Here is a 17036-nt window from a genome sequence, read left to right on the forward strand (position 1 = left end):
GTTGTGGACGTGCCAGACTCCAGCTGCTACAATTATTACTATCCGTCTCACCACTATCATCTCTCTCTCTTCATCTCTCTCTATCCCTCTCTCCAATTCCATTTCAGCAGATGTGTGTCTAACATGAGTCTGGTCCTGATGGAGGTTTCTGCCTGTTAAAGGAAGTTTGTCCTTGCCACTGTAACTTGCTAAATGCTGCAAAGTGCTCTGTTCATGGTGGATTAAGATGAGATTAGACTGAGTCTTGTCTGTAAGATGGGGGATGTTGGGTCTTTGTTAATAATAGAACATAGAGTACGGTCTAGACCTGCTCTATTTGGAAAGAATCTTCAGATAACATTTGTTGGGATTTGGTGCTATATCAACAAAGATTGATTGATGACTCTTTAATAATCCTTCATCATTTTTATCCATGAAAAGGATGAGAAATCTAGACATTAAAGTGTATACTTAGTTTAATAAAAACCAAAAGCCAAATCCTGACAGCATTAAATCAACATTAGGTTTTTATCTATCATGTATTAATAACAAAAAATAAGAAAACAAAGAGGTCAGTTGACTTCTACAGCAGCTGTCACATTAAAATAATTAGCACGACATGATTCTGCGGTTTACTCATGGTTGCGTAGTGTGGAACAACACCATCAGGAGGGAAAACAGCAGTAACCTGATCCACCATGAGTCTGGACCGTCTCTGATTGCAGGAGTTGGAACGATCATCATTGCTTAAGTATCAGACTGTTTACTACTCCACTACTCCACCACCCACATATCATGTTCCTTCAGTGCTCCTCATGCTCCTCCACTCCGTCTCTACATCACTTTGTACAGCTTCTTTTTTTTTATCAATAGATGCTGTCAGTCCCAAATCTATTATTGATGCTTATTATCACTTCCCAAGCTCTCTCTTCTGGATGATGTCAAATTATATTTTACAATTAATCCTTATTGTTCCTTTCAGAGAACTTTGAACAGTGTCACAGGTATCATCACAAAATAAGTGTTCCCAAGTGAACTGACCATAATTGTTGACTCATTTCAAAGTTAAGTCTTCTGTGCATAAATGGCATTTTATTTGCTTGCGGTGCCTAACTTCTATAGAAAAGTAATGTAGCTCAGCGTTTTAAGCACTTAAAAAGTTGACCTTGGCGTCAGCATTTTTTTCTGGCTGCACTCGATGTTCTCAATAGTTTAACTTTAGAACATTCAATGTCACTTTAAAAAAAATTTTTATGCAAATAAGAGACCCTGACCAACACCTTTTTTCTTTTTTAATTCCGCAAAATTGACTGAAGTCAGATCCATCATTTCTCATTTGTTCCGGGAAGTCAGGAAATCTAAACTCTGATTGTCTTTAGTGACACAGCATCAAGCAGATTTTTGTCTCAGTGTAAATGTTTGATCTAGAACAGATTGTTAGCTGCTCTTCATGTAGATATCTGTTCATAGAGAGAAAGAAATCCTCCTCAGATTAACAACCATGGGAGCCGGGATGTCATTACGCTGGATTGTGTTCCTCCTGATTTTGCTCTCCATACAGACTGTTTTTCCTGCAGACACCAAAGCCTTCTGACACCGATATACTACTGTACTACTACCACTGAAAACCAGACGCCCACCCACAGACTCTACATTTTAATGATTCATTTAGCATGTTCCTGGCTGCCTTGTGTGTCAGGGGCTGTCATACTCGCTGCAACAAACCAAGTGTCCTAGTAATGTGTTGTTTCACCACCAACTCTCTCTTCACCTCACATATATCAGTTTAAAATCTACCAGTAAACAAGGATTACTTCACATTTTATACAAACATATTAATGGTTACACTAGGTTTAACTCTGAGACATTATTTTTATGTTACTTCTCTGAGAATAAAGTACCTTTGTGGCTGCATCCACCGCCGCTCCTCGGTCCAGCAGCTCCTGGACCAGGTCCATATGACCCTCCTTGGCTGCCAGGTGCAGAGCGTTGAGCCCATTCTGTGAAAAGAAGAAGAAGGAAAGGCAGTTTTAATGTCCAATAAACCCGAACGATCAGAAACAAAGGCAGACTACCTCTTTCTCCTCCTCCTCGTCCATAACTCTCTGGGTCTCACTCTCACATGTTCAGTCACAGACTGAAATATCAAAGCTGGCTGTCAGAGTTGTGTTAGATGCTGTGCCATGATATGCTGTTGTGGAGCAGAGCCAGTGCTGGGTATGAAGATATAAATAGTTGTGCAGAGAGTGTGTGTGTGCAGGTTAAGCAAATGTCCTCTCATTTCCCAATCTGAGGAGTCCATATCACTCAAACATCATCCTTTGGTTCTGATTGGTTATATATGGCCGATATTTGTTAATTTAAAAGTTATAAATAGCTCCTGCCCTCTGTGTTGGACGCGTACGTGTCGTGTGCTGCACAGTTGGCAGAGAGGAGGAGTGTCAGGCTCGCTCAGCGGAGTGATAACTCGAAACACAGAGTGAGAGAAGAAGATCCTAAACTGAGCGGTTTCTTAGGAGGCGTCATGAAGCCCAAAGAAGAAAGGAGCTGTAACAGAACTCCTGACTCAACCTGACGTTTCATTACATCCTGTTGTTTGGAGACAGCCTCCAGTGGACACTTACGGAAGTGCATGTTTTTGCACTTAAAGGTACAGCGTGGAGAAATGTGAATATTTAGTGATATCTAGTGGTCAGATTCTAGATTGGAACACTCCCTTGCTCACCACTCCTGTTGGCCTTCGAGGACGAGAAGCTCCCGCGATGCATGATAAGTTTGATCCTCCATTTGTCAAGTTTTTACCATTGATAACGTCTATAAATACAATTTATTTTGCAAACGCAGGATTTTGCGTATGTTTTGAAGCTTTTTTTGCATTGCTCCTTTAAAGTCTTTTCAAATCTTGCAGCAAACGACTGGAGGGACGAATATTGGGTGAATTTGGGATTAGCTGCCCCCTAAATTAAGCCCTGTCCCCCTCCCTCTAAGTGACCTAGCACTGATTCAATAACCCCTTTCAGCACCACCAGCATCACACTGCGGCATGAAAACAGCCGCTGAGTCGATATGTCATTTCCTGCATCTCCCCTGAGGCCGGTGGTCATTCTGGACTCCCGGGGTCCCTGCAGAGGCTCCCTGTGGGATCCCAAAAAATGGGAACTCTCTTCCCAGAATCATCTGACTGTTCTTCAGGCTGTGAGGCCCGAGGTCAGCGGCAGCTGGCAGGAGGCATCTGCTCAACAGCGTAGTAGAAATGTTGCTGCTGTTTTTGGATGAGTTGACATGTTTGTGCACCTGCCGGCCTCGGCCTGCAGAAACTAACGCATGAGGACAATGACTGTGTTTCAGATAATAGCTCGGAGTACATGAGAGGGAAAGTGAAAGTGCCATCATACTTTTTTGAGAATCTGACTCTGCCCAGGAGTCTGTATAAGGTAGTACCTGTAGTTTTTCTCCTGCAGAGATAAAAGAGTTCCTGTCCATATCTAAAATGTGCTGCATTCTGCAAATGACAGCATCCTCTGTATGCATAATTTCCAGTTTTATTCTTGAACACTGAACAGAATCATCAGCCTCTAGTTCTACCAAAACCCTCAGGAGCTGAGTCCCCCTCTCTCTAACCTGTACTCCATCAACTCCAGGAAACCACTAACCCCTTCATCGTGTAGCCTGGACTTGTCCTCCCACCCTTCCATCCATAATATCTGTTACCTCATTCTGTCAGCCCACATGAGCCGAACCACTGAGGAGAAGGCTTCCAATTATCCCTCAGATCTATTACAGCAGCATCTTAAAGCCATGCAAATGAAACGTGGAGGAAATCTCATTCAACAGCAGCAGGGTCGCCTCGGAGGAGGAAGGAGGAGGTAACGGCTGATCAGAGCGAACACTCGCTTTCAGAGCTGTACGACATCGAGCATCAGAACAAAGTAAACAGTGAGGTCCGTCAGTCATTCAGGGGGAGTTTCTCCTGTTCTTAAAGGAAAGGTGACGATGATCAACAGTTAGCTGCTCTATTTCTGTTTAATTATATGATCCAACCTTCATTTCATCCTCATATAAACCACTAACATTTTCTCTCTGGGTGAGCTTCATTAGCTTTATGGGCCGTCAGCCAGCGACAAACAATGTCACACATATTGACATGTTGATATATTCAGGCTAACAGTTGAGATGTGTATTTAAACAGCTTCATTTGATTTATTTGGCCACTAGGGAGGAGAGAAAACAAAACATTGTGTGTACTACCTGCTTGAATAAAGTCCCAGAGAAAAATTATAGCGTATGAATGAAGCCACGTCTGTATAAACATGACTAAGACTAGTCCAGTATTTACTCTGTTTTGGTCTCAACCAACTCCTGCAGAAAATAAATGTCTCTTTAGCTGCTGACTGCTAGCTGGGCCTGCTATTTATATTATGTGGATTGATTAAGCTCAGTTATTAAGATTTGTGAGTGTTTGTTTCGTGAGAAAATGAAGCGCTCTGTAAACTAAAAGTGAACTGCATGAATCTCAAACCTCTGAGGCCTTCCAGCCTCACTCTTGCATGTAATTGTCTATTTGCTTATATGAAAAATATTCAAGAGTTTTACGTCTTTCTCCAAAGCGTTCATGGCTCCAGTTTGAATGATGGTACAATATAGTCGAAACCCAATAGCTTTGCATTATGGGCCTAAACTTTGATTAAAAGAAAGTTGTTGTGTTATAAAGCTGACTTTAAATTTGTATCATTGTGTCTAAAGAAATTTTAAAAAGTGGGTTAGTCTTTTGGATCTTGTCTGGTTTAAGAGTCACTAGGAGCACCAAGTTTGTCCGACTAGTAATGTTGAGTTGGTTGCAAACACTCAACTGTAATAGCTGGATGTTGTACATGAACAGTGTGAGCCAGCTCCCGTTTGAGAGCAGGCTACAGTAACTTTGATAAGTGTAAGGTATGGACCCACTGCCAGTGACTACTTCAGACTCATACCACCTAGTTCTGTTTTATCTTGAGGAGTCTTTACAATCAAATCCAGCACTCACAAGATTTAATCACTGAATGTTATAAAAGCGTTTTCTTCCAACACATGATTATGACCTAATGAGGGAGGAAAGCTGTTAGAAAGAGGAGCTGTTAGTCTGGTTCCTCTGAGTTTTGTACTGGTGTGTGGGACGCAGCTCTGTTTTTTTTTATAAAGAAAAGGTATTAAAAGTCCGTCTTATACACAGACTATCTCAGTAACCGAAAACCACAAGAGTGTGGGAACCTTGAGGTTGATGGTCGAATTAAGCATATCATGTAAGCTGTTAGTTTCATAGTCATCTTAAATCTTGCTGGTGTCAAAACATACTGAAAGATCCAGAGACTGCAGACACAGACAAATTACAGCCATTACTTTATAAATTACCCAACAACACAAATCATAAATTTAACTAAAGATGCTTTAAAATCAACGATCACTTAACTAATGTGCTGTCAGTAAGCCAGGAGCCTCCTGTGTGTTTAAAAAGCACTTAACCAGTCAGAGGAGAGCTACCACTCCGTCACAGAAATGGAGTCATCGAGCTCTCACGGGCGTAGCTGTAAGATTTGACGTATGTTCACGTCTTTCTTTGATTATTAGAAACCTGAAGGTGTTCAGGGTCAAACATCAATAATATCAATAACAGATGTCTGACTCCTCTAGAGGTTTGTCTGCTGTTTAATATGGACCTTTTTTTTTTTTTTTACAGTGATGGGTTATTTCCTTTAAGGTGTGCACACCCTCATCAACATCGGTAATCATCATTCATCACTGAGGTGCACAAATGCAGCACAGGTGCAGCTTCATGCACGCTAAAATCAAGTAGAGGTGCAACCTTTTAAAGTTTAAGTCAGGGTTCAAATCTCCTCTGGGATGCCTCACTTGATTCTTTGTCAGCTGCTTCAAAGTTTACTCAACAGTAGGGGAAACACAGCTTCAGAGCAACACATGCAAACACAGGAGCTTTAAATATCCTCAACAGCAGCAGACGATTGATGCCGACATGTTCCTTCCACAACAGTCCATAACAAACAAAGTCTCTGAACCTCCTCTCCATGTGACTTCTGTTTACCAGGCTGTTACCAGTACCAGACTCCTATCAGGTTCCTCTGCCACCCCCTCCATGTGAACAGGAATGCTAATGGGGCTTAGAGGAGACCAGATAATGATGAGGCCTAAATAAAGATACTCTCCATGATCAAACACAGTCCTATGCCCTGCAGTAACGCAGAGTAAAACCAAGCGTGTGTGGAGATTAGAGGTGGACGACAGGAGCACATTAGCACTCTGAATAATGCATGCTGTGGGTTGTTTGCACCACAGGTAACATGAATAGTTAGACTCACGTAACCCGAGCTAAAGGGTGATTCTGCTGTTTTTGAACTCAGGCCCTAGTTCTGTATAATCTGGGTTCTAAATGAGGAAGAAAATTCAGAGTATTCTCTAAAATTGAAAACAATCCAAATGCTTATTTTCCCTGCAATCATGTTTTCCACAGAAACATAATATATGCAACTGACATTACTGCAAAGCTACAGAACATATAGAGGCATATTTATAGTTTAAGACGCTGAATATCAACATAGGCTTATAGAAATAATCTCCATGGACACATGCTCATATAAAGCGAGGCTCTACACGTGGATTTGCTGCAACAAGAGACCTGAACAGAACATATTTCATCCTCACAGTGTTCAGTTTTCTGCCTGTTTGTTCTTATTGGGTAAATAATCATGTCCTCGTGGTCGGGTGTTTGTTTGGGAGCACATCACAATCAGACAGACATCAGAAAACATGCTCGCACTGCACTGATGTTGAAGGTCTGCAGACAGACTAATGTGCCAACTTAGTCTGTCTTTGAATCTCTCTGCTCTCTGCTTTAAGCATTCTGTAACGCATGCACACCAGTTTGGTGGGTCTCATACAGCAGAGCTTGTAAAACAGATTATGAGTTTTACAACAATGCAAGCTGGATTAAGTTAAATGAAATAAACATAAGAAATATTTTAGTTATTTTTTTTTATTATTTATTTTTGTTAAAGGAAAAAAAAAACAGTGTGCAGCTCAACTCTCTTGTCCCTTGTGCAACTATTATCTAGGCAAACACAAGTATCGGATCTGGACTTGGTATCGGCAAATATTCAATATTAAAAGATCTGATCGGGACATCCTACTTAGAATAATAATCTGAGCCTCTCAGGGACCAAAACAAGAACTTTTACAGGATGTGCTATGATATCATGACATAAGCTGTTTCACAGCTGCAGGTTAAAGGACTTTACTGGAGCATACACAAGATATCTCATATGTAGAAGTCTTTGGACCAGAAAACATGTAGAGAACAGAGCCCAGCTATCACAAAACCTGGCTGCTCCTCTCTATTATCATGCATTTTCTGCTCATGAATCCACATTAATGCGTCTATGTCCAGATTTTGGACACTTTCATTTCTCTTATTTTGACTGAGTTAAGTTTTGGAAGAGGACAAACACACAGAATATTCAGATGTATTACTAGTATGTTGTTTGTGATTGTATTTCAGTGTCCTGAGAAAAGCGTGCAAGGCTTCGAGCGTGAACAAAGTCTGGGCAAAGATCTCTTTTTGTTTGTGTTGCTGCATTGTTCCTCATGTTTTTGTTTAATAACGTTTCCCCACACTCGCTCCAAAACAAACCAGGTATGAGATGTTGTTATTCTGTAGCCACAGAGGGGGTGAGTGTTCTTCGTCTTACCTGGTTGCAGGTGCTGATGTCTACTCCTCCTTTCAGAAATTCCAAAACCTTGTCTATGTTTCCCGCCCTCGCTGCTCGCAGGAAACTTGTGTTACTGTCCGACTGAAAGAGACACAGAAGAAAAACATTGTCAGAAATAATCTACATAATAAACCCAAAACTCTGACCCAATGCAATCAGACAAACAGGAAGATAACTGCCTCTGTACGCAGCTTTCTGCAGTCAACATGTCTGAGAGTAAAGAGTCATTATTCCCTGAAAGAGCTTCATTATCTGCAGTAATCATGCAGACATAATAAGACATATTTGTTTCCCCGGGTAAACAATAATCTGTGTGTCTGTGTTTTGGGAAGGACATGTCCCCTGTCTGTTTTTTGGATGCTGACTGAGCTGCAGTTGGAAGCAGACCAGAGCTGTAAGGAGGCAGAATGATTCAGCATTTTCCTCTTCACTAAAGCGAAATCCTGGCTCACACTCACTCACTCACACACACACACACACACACACACACACACACACACACACACACACACACACACACACACACACACACACACACACACACACACACACACACACACACACACATACACACACACACACACACACACACAGTGTTTAGAGCTCTCAGCACTCTGCTCATCCTGCAGAAAAACAGTGTGGTGCTTTTTTTTACTGCATTCAAAGTGCGCTACTCGTTCCTCAGGGAGGTCAGAGGTCAGGTAAAGAAATGTTTTAGCACCACACGAGATAATCGTCCTGCTCGTGGACACTGTCACAGCTGTTCTGTTTGTTTTAAGCTGAGGGGCGGTCTATTATTAGTGCTGAAGGTCATAGTTTGACTAAAATCTTCATTACTAAGCTTTTTCAGCAGTGAGTTCAGACAAAGCTTTAACACGCCTACATTTCATAAAAGTCTGCAGAGATCAGAGGAGAAATGTAGAGCTGAACATGATGCAGTGAGCAGTGACACTGCAGCACTGATGTCTCCTTCACAAACAGTGCAGGTGTGATGTTTCTCACTGACCTGCAGTCAGCGGCTGTCTGGCTGCTGCAGAGAACTGCACTGCATCACTCCGACTCTGCTGCTGGAGTTTCTGCAACACCGTCAAGTTCACCTCCAAAGACAGCTAGTATGTTTCTCTTCAGGTTTCTGTCCTCTACATGCACAAACTTTTATACATTTTACAAAACACACAGTTTATGATCATTGCCCATATTTAAAACCTGACTAATGGCGTATATGAAAAATGCAGAGCTGACCTTTGTTTCATGTCTTACCCCTGAGATTTTAAAGTGAACATCTCCATATAAAACCTCAGATAAGATTTAAAAAGTTGTTTTAGTTTTATAGAATTGTCTTTGTTGCAGGATTAGAGGATGCTCTGACGTCTAAGATTCATTCAGTCTTTGTTGTGTCTGAAGACATTTGGATAATAGTACTACATCTGCATGCCAAGCTGATATATTTTCTACCATTTACTACAACTTAATAAATAAGGTATTGGAACTATTGGCAGTTTCTTTTGTTGTTCCGACCCACAGACTGAATAAAACATGGAAGTAGTCTCAATGACGTCATCCATCGGTCTCAAAAGAGGTGTTTTAAAGCCCAGCAATGGTGGACGCCATATTGGAAATGCTGACTCAACATAACTTTCCATCAACCTAGATAGAAACCTTGAAGAGGTGGGGCTCATATGGACCTTGTCCCTCCTGACAAACAGCAACAATGTGCCCACCTGTCCGCCAACTCAGCTATGCCACTAATTCGAAGATGTATGCGTAGCTTTAAGATAATTCCAATACCAAAGATAATCCACACACACACACACAAAGTGTGTACAAACAAAGAAAGACGGTTTCCTGAACCAGGCTGTAAACATGTTTAATTTTAAAGTCAAAATGTGCATTTTAACATGGGTGTTAATGGGGATTCCTTCGCTTTGGAGCCAGCCTCAAGTAGACACTACAGGAACTTCATTCTTTTTTGTTTATTTGCATTTCTGGTTACAACTTGTTCCAACCCTTCTTGATAACTCCAGTTACCTCTGTATGAGAGTCTTTGTGCTGTTTGTCCTTACAGTTCAATCTTTGTGCTGGTCTATGCTTAATCTCTGCAACATCACTCCTCTTGTCTTATTCTGAGTCCTTTCTGATCGCCAAATGTCAGAGTTTTTCTGTCATGAAGGGATCACACTTTGAGGTCTGATTCCTTGAACTGGAAGAACTCAAGTCACGACTCTAAAGGGCGATAAACACCAGCAGCGTCTCGGCACATATTACAAGTTTATACGGGTCAGCTGACAGTAAATGTCACTGTTGTGTTTCCTGGTACTGACACGCATCAAGTCTTAGCAAACAAGCGTTATACTACATTGGGTCCATTGTTTGGCACATGTGAGCTGATATACACATTTTCCAACACCTGGTCAACTCAATGCATCAAGGAACAGGAATTGGGGATTTTGCATTTAACAATTACAAAATGGAAGCATGCATTTGCCAAATAAACACAAACTTTCTTTTAATGTAGTTGTTTTTTCTGTTAGACTACTAAATGATACCAAAGATTAGAGTTGACAATAACTGGAAAGAACACCTCTCCAGATGTCAGGTTTTGAATTCAGTTGCAAAAACCATCAGAGGTTCAGAATCTGTGGAGGATCTGCAGTCTCTCAGTTTCTAACCTCATCATCCATGCAGTGACCTGAGTGGACGGGGATGCTATGGTAATGAGGCGGTGTGCTGAATGCTGTTGAAGGAGGTAAAGTGCAGACAGATGCAGACAAATGCAGAGGTGGAAAAACACCTAAACAAACATGGTGAGCGCTCCAGGAGAACTCCAATAAAATGATCCAGAATCTGACTCTAAGCAGAACAAGACAACTGATGAAGAGTTGCAGCTGCAGTTACAGCAACATATCTCTGAGTGCTGTGTTAAAATTACGTAGAGTGTTATTCCTACTTTCCATCTTTCCTGTGTTACTCAAAATAGTCGACCTTTGTTGTTGGAGCAGTCAGAGGTGGAGTTGTTGGCACAAACAAAGAAATTAGCACCAACCGTAGCCAGCAAGTTGTTGTTAAAAATAAAGAGTAACCACTGTTTTGGTCCCATGTGCTGGGACAAAATGTAAACAAGAGAGCATTTGGCGTGTCTGCCTTGAACCTCTGACCACAGCAAAACTACCGTTGTGTAGGAGGTAGCTGGATTGCTCTAACAGAGGGAGTGGTTCTGTAAACATGCCTTTCATTAGGTCACAACAGGAGCCTTGTAAAAGCTATGCTTTTCCCTGCAGGTGAGCTACAGAAACAATGCAGAGGGTTCGATGTTTCCTCTTTCTTAGAAGCTAGGCTAAAGGGCGACTAAGGTGTATAAGTATAGGGCAAGAAAGAAATGTTTTGTGTTATATAGATCCTTTGATTTATAACTTTCTGTTGGTGTCTGTACAGCTGTAACGCGTAAATGTCTACTAAGATTAAATTATAGAAGGACAAGGCATGAAAAGGAAACGTTGTCCTTTAAAATAAAACAAAAGTATCTCTAATAAGTCGTGGAAGGATTTGTTCATTCTGCCTCATGCTCTTACACAGTTAGCATTGTTTTCTAGCAGTGATGCACAAAGCATCCATTTCCACCATTAAGCCTTTGTGATGATATCCTTATATTCCCCCCTCGAGTCATTTTATGCAGGACCTCGCCCTAATCAACCTCCTGCGACCAGCCAGTTTCCATAGTAACACTTGGACCAACAAGACAAGTGGGTCTTTTGAATAAAAACGCTGAGCTTTAGAGAGAAAGAGTGGATTGTTGCAGCCAGCTTCCTACATAAATAGTTTCATAACTCCTGGTTATAAGGAGCTTAGTCAGTCAGTCACTCTCTTTGATGGAGAGATGTTTTCAATGTTCTCTGCAGATAAAAAAAAAGCTGGTTTCACAAGCCCACAGAGACATGAAGGTCATGTCCGGGGTGAGTCTGCAGTGAAAGGAATACAAAAATCTAAGTAAGTAAAGGATAATTAGTCAATCAAGTATAAAGGCAGCTGATGTTCTGTTTCTTTCACTGATGTTCAAAGTATGTTTCTGAGATGAAGAGGAGGAGGTCAAGGGACATTTTCATAATTCTATACATTTGTCTTTAGGGTCTTAATCTTGGGACCTTCTTCTAAAGATGTATGCCTCTTGGAACAGTGTGTAACTTTTTGGGCATTTCAAGCAAAGTTAATACTGCCATTCTTTGATAATTACATTCTCTTAAAGGAGCACCCATTTATCTAATTCTGGTGAGTCTCACTTTCACTGTAAACAGGAAGTTCCACAGAGTCTGTACTCTGGCTTCCTTCAGCGGTATGAACCTGAAACAGAAACTGATGCTCTTGTGATGTTCTTGTTATTAATAGGTCTCAGGTTGCTGACATAACAACATCATGATGCAGATTAGTCAAAAGTCAAGCTTTGTCAGGTCTGTCCTCAAGAGGAGAAGAAAACTACTTTTACAATGCTTGTTTGATGAATGGAGGTGGGATCCATCATTTCTGATGCATTCCAGGAAGTCAGGAAATCTAAACGCTGATTGTCTTTAGTGACACAGCATCAAGCAGATTTGTGTCTCAGTGTAAATGTTTGATCTAGAACAGATTGACTGCTCTTCATGCAGATATCTGTTTATAGAGAGAAAGAAATCCTCCTCAGATTAACAACCATGAGGGCCGGGATGTCATTACGCTGGATTGTGCTCCTCCTTCTTTTGCTCTCCATACAGACTGTTTTTCCTGCAGACACCAAAGCCCACAGAGATGTGATTGGTCAATGCCATCCTCACTACAAATGTTCTACACTTGTGAACAAGAATATTACTTATTCTAAAATCAAGACTCCAAGAGATCAGGGTTTTTAAGATAAACCCTCCTTATCTTGTAGAACAGATAAAGTATGTCCTATGTCTTATCTCATCTGATAAAAGTCTCTGAATGTTGCTATTGTAGGTTCGTGTTTTCTGAGAGTAGAGGTAAAGGCTGTGACATAGATCTTGTAGAGGCACAGCACTTTAACCTGGCTGAAGAGAGAGGTGTGAGTTCAGCTTCTGCTTAAGAAACACCTTTAACTCTATAAATGTATAATTTTGTTAGACTTTTATAAAACAATCGGAGCCTGCCAGTTTAAATCACATTTCAGCTCTTTTAAAGCAGATGGCTGAAGTAATCCTTCATACCTTTCTGTCATGTTTGCCCCATATTACTCAAAAATAGTGCACTGCAAAAAGAAAGTATCCTGAAAAACACTGACTGAATCATATTCATCATATGCACTGTATGTCTGAGTATCATAGATTTCCTTTCTGTATCAATCTGTCCTTGCTCCTGTCTCGGCTCGTGTCCAGACACATCACTTCACGACTCAATCAAGCCTGCCAAGCGTGACAAAGCACAGCCCTAAAGCTCCTCCACCAACACATGACATCAAACATTAATTCACAGAGTCACCGTCTTTATCCGAGGAGATAGAGGGGCGTTATCAATAATTCAGACCAAACCCCCCTAACCCCTGCACACATACTGAAACACCAGTGCCCAGGCTGGGAGCGTCCTCACTCCTCCCAGTTACCACAGACACAATCCTTGCTCTCTCTCTCCGTCTCTCTCTCTCTCTTTCTCTGTCTGTCCGCAGAGCTACAAATGTAAGCACAGAAACCATGATGGTAATGCTTCTTTAGATGTGTCCACCAACACAGCGGTACACCACGCCGTCAGTGTTTAATACTCAGATGTCAGATTTCCTTTTCAAAGGCTTTTGCACGAAATGACAAATTTTGTGGACAAAAATAGACGACCAAACAGGATCACACATACATGCAGACTCTTATCCCCCTCCTGCCAAACAGTATACTCATAGGCTTAAGTCAGACCATAGACTTTACGTAGAGACGGATGACATTATAGCACCCTGACAGTGAAAAAAGAGGAGGTCAACTTCAGGTAAGCTATTTTATAGGTTAATAGTTTATGGTAATGTCTTTAAATCTAAACATTTGGCAAACATAAAACAACAGTAAGACGTACATTAGTGTCCGCTGTGTCCTTGTTTGTTGGACTGAAGGAGCACATTCTATTCCTAGCTGTCAGGACAGAAAAACACATCTGTGTTTACTAGCAACAGCACCTCTCCCGCTGGAGCCGCTCTGTGTGCATGTGCTTCTGATATTAAAAGCTCCTTTGGGCTGCAGATTAATCCATGAACACACCCACAGTTTAAAGATTATAACAGCACTTCAATCAATGCGTCCAATAAACATTAGAGCCACCAAGCCCACGTGAAGAGAATAAAACGTTATAATTTCATTTTATTCTCTGAGGTTTTAGCCCAAAAGGAAGTGTATCATCACATATGGTAGGAATCACAAAACAAGTGCTCTGTATGCAGCGTTATTCAAGCAGACATCAGTTGCACAGAAATGTAAAAAATCCTGTTTTAAACAAAGTGAGAGTAATTTCAAACAGACGCTACACAGTGCCTTAAAAGTAGGCCTGGGTGATAAAACGATAACGCTAATTATCGTGATATTATTTTTCTCAAAATAAATATAACAAATGTATGATAAAATGTTGATATATTTCAACCTGTAAACACACCCCAACCACTGGAAAGGGAGGGGCGCTAGTGTGTATTAAATGGTAGTTTCCACCTAACGTAAAACAGAAGAAGAAGTCAGCATGGAACAGCCAATAATGTGGCAGGGTGAGAGGTAGGAGGGCTTAAAGACATTTGTAGTGGAGTGTAAACACAGCTAAAACAAGCGACAGCCACACTGAAGAAAACTCAAAACCCACCAGCTCAAAGCAGAGAGAAAAAACATGGTCCACAAGAGAGGCCACTAAACTTCATGAGTTAAGATGTTTTGGCTATTTACTAGACTACTAAATCCAGATACAAGCTAACAAACCGTCTGGTTTCTTCAACTTTAACTCTGTTAAACAGGCTAAAAAAATCTGTCTTTAAAATTATATGAAAGATTGATTTGATGTTTATTGTGAAAATTATCAATATTGACTGATTTGAGAAATGTTATCGTGATAACCTCTTTTTTTAATATGGCCCAGCTCTACTTAAAGGTACACACTACTCTAAAACATTAGCTGAAGGGTACACTGAAACTGAGGCTCTTAACAGATGCTAATGGAGCCCTAGAAACACATTCATTAAAGGTGACATATCATGCAAAATCGACTTTTTAATGGTTCTCTACCTAAATATGTCTCCCTGGCATGTCTAAAACCCCACCCCCAGAATGAAAAAAATCCATTCTGCCCCTGTTTTGATTTCTCCACCTTTCTGTAGATGTGTGCTGAAACGGCTGAAACGAGCCGTTTCAGATTTCTGTGTTTTTGTTACGTAACAACAATATCCGGTCTTTAACGGAAGTCAGAGCTCGGAGCTTGTTCAGCCCATAGACTGTATAAAATACAACTCAACCCCTCCTCCATTTTTCATTACCTGCATACATGTGTGCTAACAAGGAGCTTAGGAGGGAGGCATGCTAGTTGTAGGCTGTCTTAATAAACACAAAGGTCGGTTTTACTCCCCACGTCTGCAGATTTGAAGATCTAGTGGATGATTTTTATTATTCATGGAAAAGTGCTAGAGCTAGTTAGCATAGACACATAGCTACATGTTCGTAGCTGTGTACCAAGACACACGTCCACATACTGACAAATAAAACAACAACAAACACTAAATCTGTGACCAATCCTTCAGAAAGGTCCTGCTGCAGGGTTAGGGTTAGGCCTCTCCATCAGGATCAGATTCTGGATCAAATTCAGAGGGTTGAAGTAACCCGGGTTTCTGAGCAGCCGTGCATATTCAGCCAACATGTAAACATTAGATCAACGTGCTGGACAGCCGAGGGCACATCCACTTCCTGAGGGGGCGTGGTCAGAGAGAAAACGGTGTGAAAAAGAGGGTTTTTCAGGCATGCAAAAATCTGATTTCAAAGTGTTTTTTTGAGCATAAACTTTAAAAGACATGTTTTGGGGACCTCTCAGACTAATATATTTTGATGAAAAGAATGTAATATGTCACCTTTAATGGTAGATTCAAGCAGTTGTACTGAAGGTAAAGGGTGATTGAAGACAGTCACTATTGCATACTTTAAGAGAAGCACAAAGATACCTCGAAAGATCGGGTAGAGTTTGTTAGAAAAGAAACCTAAGCGGATTCCTAGAGGCAGTAACTTAATAATTAGCTGAAGCATACACTAAGGGGACATTAAAACTGCTTTAGAACCTCAAAACAGACACTGCAGCTACACTGAAACAGAGGCCTTATGGAACCATGAAGCAGAAGCCATCAAAATAGCTAGTGGGTACCTTGAAACAGACGTTTATGGATGCCAAAAATTACATAATTCCTTGAAACAGCTGATAAAACGTTCCTTAAAACAATAATGAGTTCTTGAAAACAGACAATGAAGGCTACTTCAGTTTTTAAAATCTAACTACAAACTAACTAATTCAATTGATTTACATTGTATTGCATGGTGAGCATTAGTCTCTATTCCTAAACCTAATCTGGTTTATATTTAGTTTTTTTTTTCAATCACAGTGAAGCACCTTGAATTGCATTAGATTTGTATGAAAGGAGCCATATAAATAGAGCTAGATTGACTGACTTCAATAAATATGCTTATGGAGGACACACACACACACCTCAAAGAGGGGCTCAAACAGTTATATAAAGGTACCTTGAAACTACAGCTAAAGAATTACTATTAGGAGTCACCCCTAAGGGACACTTTGGGGTACCTTAACAGATGCTCAAGGGTATCAAAGACAGAAACTCAAGAGTTCCTAAAAACAGCCAGTCAATGTTAAGCAAGCTTTAAAGGTGCATTAAAACAGCTGCTTACAAGTACCTTAAAAGTGACACTCGCATTGAAACAGATGCTACAAGGTACCATAAAATAGATTTTTATTAAAACAGCTTTTTTGGGGTACACTGATACTCAAAGGTTCCCCAAAACAGCTGTGAAAGGAGGCATTTGAACACATGCTAAAGGATGACTTGAATTAGACTTTTGAGGCTGGTCACTACCAGCACACGTGTGTTAGGGTACCTTGAAACAGATATTTATCTAACTGCTGCATGAAAACATGCTGATATCTCTGATGTACAGTGAAGAGTCCGTTCATCATCATCATCATCATCATCATCATCATCATCATCATCATCATCATCATCAGGGGACTGAATTTAGGCCTATAGTAGGTCCCAGTATAGATATAAACTGGTCTCTCCATCCCTTTGTTTCCATCCCTTTATTGATC

At 40.8% G+C, this 17036-nt stretch overlaps 1 protein-coding gene across 1 annotated transcript in view; it reads right to left on the reverse strand.

Annotated features, from left to right (window-relative positions):
• The window catches only part of ank2b (ankyrin 2b, neuronal), a 146143-nt gene that overhangs the window by 67061 nt on the left and 62046 nt on the right, over positions 1-17036 (reverse strand). The window contains exons 2-3 of the mRNA XM_034676911.1: positions 7716-7817; positions 1881-1979 (exon numbers count right to left, since the gene is read on the reverse strand). Coding sequence (XP_034532802.1) covers positions 1881-1979; positions 7716-7817 — 201 coding nt within the window. The remainder of the gene's footprint in view (positions 1-1880; positions 1980-7715; positions 7818-17036) is intronic.

Source organism: Notolabrus celidotus, chromosome 23 (genome assembly GCF_009762535.1).
Source record: "Notolabrus celidotus isolate fNotCel1 chromosome 23, fNotCel1.pri, whole genome shotgun sequence".
In the NCBI taxonomy this organism is placed as follows: Eukaryota; Metazoa; Chordata; class Actinopteri; order Labriformes; family Labridae; genus Notolabrus; species Notolabrus celidotus.